The sequence below is a fragment of the Xyrauchen texanus genome, chromosome 34 (genome assembly GCF_025860055.1).
Source record: "Xyrauchen texanus isolate HMW12.3.18 chromosome 34, RBS_HiC_50CHRs, whole genome shotgun sequence".
NCBI lineage: Eukaryota > Metazoa > Chordata > Actinopteri > Cypriniformes > Catostomidae > Xyrauchen > Xyrauchen texanus.
In genome coordinates this window covers 7,692,104-7,698,604 of record NC_068309.1, presented here as the reverse complement: position 1 = coordinate 7,698,604, position 6,501 = coordinate 7,692,104, and the positions used below count along the sequence as shown (strand labels likewise).

General features: G+C 38.7%; 1 protein-coding gene across 1 annotated transcript in view; it reads right to left on the bottom strand.

Annotated features, from left to right (window-relative positions):
• Nucleotides 1–284: 284 nt before the first annotated feature.
• Nucleotides 285–6,501, bottom strand: part of nr6a1b (nuclear receptor subfamily 6, group A, member 1b) — a 39,224-nt gene continuing 33,007 nt past the window's right edge. The window contains exons 6-10 of the mRNA XM_052104099.1: nt 5,908–6,114; nt 2,767–3,021; nt 2,441–2,562; nt 2,142–2,294; nt 285–1,257 (exon numbers count right to left, since the gene is read on the bottom strand). Of these exons, the coding sequence (XP_051960059.1) occupies nt 1,142–1,257; nt 2,142–2,294; nt 2,441–2,562; nt 2,767–3,021; nt 5,908–6,114 (853 nt within the window). The 3' untranslated portion in view covers nt 285–1,141. The remainder of the gene's footprint in view (nt 1,258–2,141; nt 2,295–2,440; nt 2,563–2,766; nt 3,022–5,907; nt 6,115–6,501) is intronic.

Here is a 6,501-nt window from a genome sequence, read left to right as displayed (position 1 = left end):
GCACAAAGAAAATGATTACAAACAGCCCACCACCCACTCACTATCTGTCAGCGCGCGACCCTCACATGCTATCCGCGAGCATGCCGCTATTCTTTACTCTCTCATTGTCTGTTGCTGTGGCGAAAACAGAAAGGTAAACTTTCAAAGACTTTGAAGGAATGGAAGGTTATTACCACATAGAATTCCTGCAATGTTTAGTAATTTTTGGAATGTTCCTCTGTACAATTTGATGGAGAAGTTTTATCAAACCCAAACCTCATCAGATCAGATGGGCTTCCCGAGAAATGGCTTAAAACACATATAAGCATGTTTAAGAAAATAATAATGAAAAATTATTTCTCAAATTCTCGAAAGAAAATGATCAAGAAACCAATGCACACTAAACAAGGAGTAGCATTTCCAACAAAACTACAGCTACGCCAAAATATGAACAAATTGAACCCTGTTCAAGCATTCACACCTCATTAAAGACGTGTGAAATGAAGTTTGCGAGAAATCACACATGTAACACACACACACACCTGGGCTAAAGAGTGTGCTTATTGCATTGCTTGTTACCCCGGCGACTGGCTCAAACATTACCAAAGTCCCCATCCAAAAGAAAAAGTCCTCAAAAGTAAACAAAAACAATCACAAACTAGTCTACAACAGGTGTATTAAGTCATGCTCAACTTTGGTACTCAACAGAGTATGTGCTGAAATTTGAGCTGCACACCACTGGCTTCTTCATTCATTATTCATTCAACATCATCAGTTAGATTTTATCGACGACATCCCATAATACAAGGATATTTAATATCATCATGCTGTAGTAGTTGCATACTTTAAATGTTCAACAACAAACTGATTACAGTAAATCCATTTTTAGGTAACATTTTATATAATGAACACTGTCTTTGGCTTTTTCCCCGGAAGAATTCGGAATGGTCTTTCCTTCTCTAGTCGTGTTCCTGGTGTCATTGGAAATGTTTATTTTCCTTTCAGACATCTTGAAATGTAATTTGGTAGATTGCTACATTTGTTACAGCCATACCTGTCAAGAGTTTTACATTCAACCTTGTCATGAAATAAATACATTGGGAAACATTGTAAATTAAAATTAAAATAGCTATGCATAGGTTGGCATGGCTGGAGGCGTGGTTTATATCCTGGAGACGTATCTGTTGGCTGGCCAGGGGTTTTGATTGGTTGTGCAAGAGTATAGTACCGCCTTTAACAGCAGTGGAAGCTGCTCCAGAGGAATGGCCATCATCTTCCCTGCAACCAATAAGCAATAACTGCATAATTAACACCCTTTACAACAGAGCTATGTTTAAAAAAAAATGCATTACAAAACACAATATTGACACAAATTTTTGGCAATTAAAGAAATGGTTCACCCAAAAATGTATTTCTCTCATTACTTACTCACACTTATGCCATCCCAGATGTGTATGACTTCCTGTCTTCTGCTGAACACAAGCAGTGATTTTTAGAAAATATCTCAGCTCTGTAGGTCCATACAATGCAAGTCAACAGCGTCCAAAACTTTGAAGCTTAAAAAGCACATAAAGGCATCATAAAAGTAATCTCTAAGTTTTTAAATCCATATATTCTGAAGCGATATGATAGGTGTGGGTGAGAAATATTTAATTCCTATTTTTACTACTATAGTTCTTCTTTTGTTTTGGTGATTCACATTCTTTGTGCATATCGCCACCTACTAGGCAGGGAGGATAATTTATATTAAAAAAGGATTAAATATTGATCTGTTTCTCACCAACAAATATCATATTGCTGATTACTTTTATGCTGCCTTTATTTATTTATTTTGCTTAGAAGTTCTGGTCACCATTCACTTGCATTGTATGGGCCTACAGAGCTGAGATATTCTTCAAAAATATTTATTTGTGTTCTGCAGAAAGAAAGTCATACACATCTGGGATGGCATGAGGGTGAGTAAATGATGAGAGAATTTAGATTTGATCTTTAATTATAAGAAGCAATCCAGTCCAGACTCCAATTTCATTCAACATGGGGCATGTCAAACTCTGACAGAAAGTTAAACATTGAGAAAATGTACCTTTTTAAAAATAAATACAAAATTATTCAGTTTTACTCTATCTTGCCTGACAAACACAAACATACATTGATTTACACACCTGAGGTGTGGCGTATTTCAGAGAGGCACGTGATGATGTCAGAGTAGCGTTTGGGCCGATGAGGGTGGAGTTGCTCTGTCAGGTCCCGACACACACGCCAGTAACGTTCACTCAACTGTTCCAGCGTGGGCGTGTTACATAATCCTGCTGTATCTTCAATACACACACACACACACACACTCATATTACACATCTGCCTTGTCCACAGTAGTCAGAGGCTTCATGGCTAACAATGGTTAGTGTGTATATGCATGTGCTTATGATAGCATGTATGTTTGTCAATGTGTACTGTATATTACCTTGATTGAGCAGGGTGATGGTCTTTAAACAGCTGTACTCCTCATTGCTGATGTTTAGTTGATGAAACTTACGAAAAATAAAATTTAAACTCTCCATAACCACCATAGCATCTTCACCGAACCTGCATAACCGCACCCGCACAAACACACACGCACACGCACACACACACACACACATATATTCTTAAATATAATATACTGTATATATACAGTAATATTTATAACCAGGCAAAGACAAACATATCTTATAATACATTGTATTACTCAACCAGTCTCCGGCATCATGTAATTGGTCTTTCCACATTGAAAGCAAACAAATAGCTCACCCCTGTAGTGTCAGACTTGAGGGTGTATAATGGTGTGCGACATTGGCCAGTTCTCCCAGTATCTGTTTGCTGTGCACAGTGAGCAAGGAGAGGAGGATGAGCTGATGCCATGAAGCCCCCAGTAAACAAGTGCAGTCTTTAATGGACAGATCACTGTAGAACGGTAACTGCTTTATCCAGACGATCTGTCTGAATAACAGCTCATCAGCTAGACGGCACAGCAGAGTCAACAGCTCCGATTGAGCCACACTACATCTGAGAGAAACAGAGAGATATACCCTTAAAATGAAAAAAGGCAGAATTAGCAACTGTACCTTTAAGATTTTTTTTATGTAAAAGGCAGGAAGTATGAGCAGTCATATGTTAATGTGCTCATGACTAGATGTAATTTCTTAAAGGGACAGTTTATTCAAAAATGTAATTTTTGTCATAATTTACTCACCCTCATGTTGTTCCAAACCCCACATGACGTTCTTTCTTCCGCAAACGGATATGTACATTTCAGGTTATGTCCACAATGATCTAGATATATTTAAAAACTGTGTTTTTGTTTTCGAAATGCTCTCCATCCACTGCCTTTTTCAGGCATTTTCCAAAGGTTGGAAACTTTTAATTCCTTTTCCTGAAAAATCGCCATTTCATGTATGGTCTGAAATGCAATTATCCTCGTGTTTTGTCGCTGGACAGCAATTCCGAGTAAACTTCATTTTGCCTTTGAATTAGTGCAATTTGTAGGTTGTACAAAATAACATTTGTCTTTAACAACGCTATCAAAGTCAATAGTAGGCACAACAACGGCGCTACAACATGGGCCGACATCTTGATTGTTTTGGGTTGAATGGATAACATGACTGCGTCACATGACAACAAATACGTCATCGTTTTTAAAATATCTCTGTTTTCCTTCCAACACTATGATGCAAAGATGCTGTTTTTAAATGTATCCACTTGGGAGAGCATTTTCGAAAAGTTCAGTTTTCGCTGTAAAAAATACAGTGTGAAGGCCTTCTCACACCAAACACGTCACGATTATGAGAGGCGACTGACGAATGGCCCTTTCCATAGAAAGCTAAGCGATATTCACGACTTTACAATAGGTAAGGCTAATCGTAAAGCAATCAAAACACCTTTGAGCTGCTCCGCCCTCCGGTCATCACCAGGTTAGAAAAATAACACTTGAAAGGTAAACAATTCTCTAGAGAGCAGATCGAAAAAATTAAACGCATCTCTCTACCAGCTGAAGCAGCTATGACGAGTGTGTTGTTGATTTGCTTAACGAGAAAGAAAACTTTCGAGACACTTCACAGACTATTTCAGTTCACCTGCTGGACAACATGACAGTATTATCATGAATACAAAGTCTGTGGGTGATTACATCGAGTGTAAGAAATGGTGTAACGGTTAAAATTTGTTATCATTTGGAACACTATTAATTATTTGCCACTGTCACGCATACATGTGCGTGACAGTGGCAAAGATGTGCTCTAAGTCCTCATGGTGGTGTAGTGACTCGCCTCAATCCGAGTGGTGGAGGTTGAATCTCAGCTTATCACGTGGCTTGTTGAGCACGTTACCGCTGAGACGTAGTGTGTGTGTGGTGGCTCACGCTATTCTCCACGGCATCCTCGCAACTAACCACGTGCCCCACCAAGAGCAAGAACCACATTATAGCGACCACGAGGAGGTTAACCCAATGTGACTCTACCCACCATAGCAACCGGGCCAATTGGTTGCTTAGGAAGCCTGACTTGAGTCACTCAGCACGCCCTGGATTCAAACTTGCGACTCCATGTGTGATAATCAGCGTCTTTGCTTGCTGAGCTAACCAGGCCCCCACTCATAATGACTGTTAAACGACTCCCATGCACATTTACTTGTGTTATATTTGCTCAAAACCCTGCATGGTACTAAATAAACGTAATAAAATGTAAATTCTCCAAGAGCGCAAGAATAAAACACAGATCTCACCCAACAAACCTCCTCTTCAAACTGACCCATTATTAGATACTTTAATACTGTTAACGACTATTAAAAATTGCACAGCAATAATGATTATGTTATTGGTATTCAAAGACACACAGAAGGCACTGCAAGTCACAGCAATAGTATTAATATTATTAATATTTGGCGAAGAAAAACAATTGGCCTGGTTGCTAGGGAGGGTAGAGTCACATGGGGTAACCTCCTCTTGGCCATGATTAGTGGTTCTCAATCTCAATGGGGTGTGTGGTAAGTTGTGCAGGGATCGCGGAGTGTAGCATGAGCCTCCACACGCTGTGAGTCTCCGCGGTGTCATGCACAATGAGCCACGTGATAAGGATTGGCTGTCTCAGAAGGAATCCATTGATTAGAATAAAAATGTTGATCGCGGTGAGAAATCGTGACGAACGTTTGTGTTTGGTCTGCAAATGACTTTAGGAAGGCCAAAACGTATAGAAAAAGATGCGTTTCAAAAGAAAACTTAATAGTGTGGACGTGGCCTTAGTCAGCATGCAAAGTAACACCTTTTTTGTGGTCCATGAAAGAAAGTAATTTAGGTTTGGAACAACATGAAGGTGAGTAAACAAATACAGAATACATTTTTTTGGGTGAACCATACCTTTAACGATTTCTAAATGATCGGTTTTTGCAGCTGTTTTTTTTATTTTTTATATTTTAAATACTTTTAATTTTCTTAATTAAATATGTAAAAACATTTTCTATATTTGATTGAATATTAAACATACTGTATCTATGGGTTTAAATCCATAGATCCATACAATTTCCCCCCAAAATCAGCTTAGAAAATGCAAAAAAAGTCAGCACATTGAGTCTGACACTTAATAATAATAATAATATAGCGCCTTTTCAGAGCTCAAGGACGCTTCACAATAAAGAACAGTAACAAAAAAATCATACAGACAATCATATGGATAGTGGACAGTTGCCCAGTCTGGAACAAAAACAAATGCAGTTGCATATACCAGATCAGATCGTGCAATCAGTTTGACATATCAATCCAAATATGATTACACAGTACATCTAATTCTTTCTTTCTTCATTAAAATTTAATAATAATACTACAAAAACAAACATAAAAGTAACACTTATGTATAAATATGTAGGATACGTTTGTATGCACATATTGTGCATGAGACTTACCCTTCCTCTATGACCATGGGTGTACTGAGAGGTGTCAGGTCTTCGGCAGCGACAAGCTGGGCTGATAACATGTGTGATTGTGTCTTCAGGCTGCCACCAGTAGGGGGTGGTAAAGGGCATTTGCCCAACAGGAAAGCATGAGTCAGTTGTGGACTGCTGCATGGATCTTTATGGGACATTGAGTATGTGTTCATATTCACTGAATGGCTGCAGAGAGAGGGAGAGATTGAGAAAGTAATACATATGTCATACATCTCACTATATATAAAAGTAATTCAGTATAAAATTTCAAGTCAACATGTAATAGCGTTCACAACCTATTTCACTTCAATAATGTGATGCTTTTCAAAGTGAAGCAAAATATTCAGTGTAAGGCTTGAATTGGTTTTATTCACTGGTATTCATTATATTGTATAAAGAGCTTATTGAAGTAGTAGGACAGTCATTTTCATTATGAATACAAACATATAGGGGCAGTGGTGGCTATGTGGTTGAGGCTCAGGGTTACTGACCAGAAGGTTGGGGGTTCAAGCCACAGCACCACCAAGATGCCACTGTTGGGCCCTTGAGCAAGGCCCTTAACCCTATCTGCTC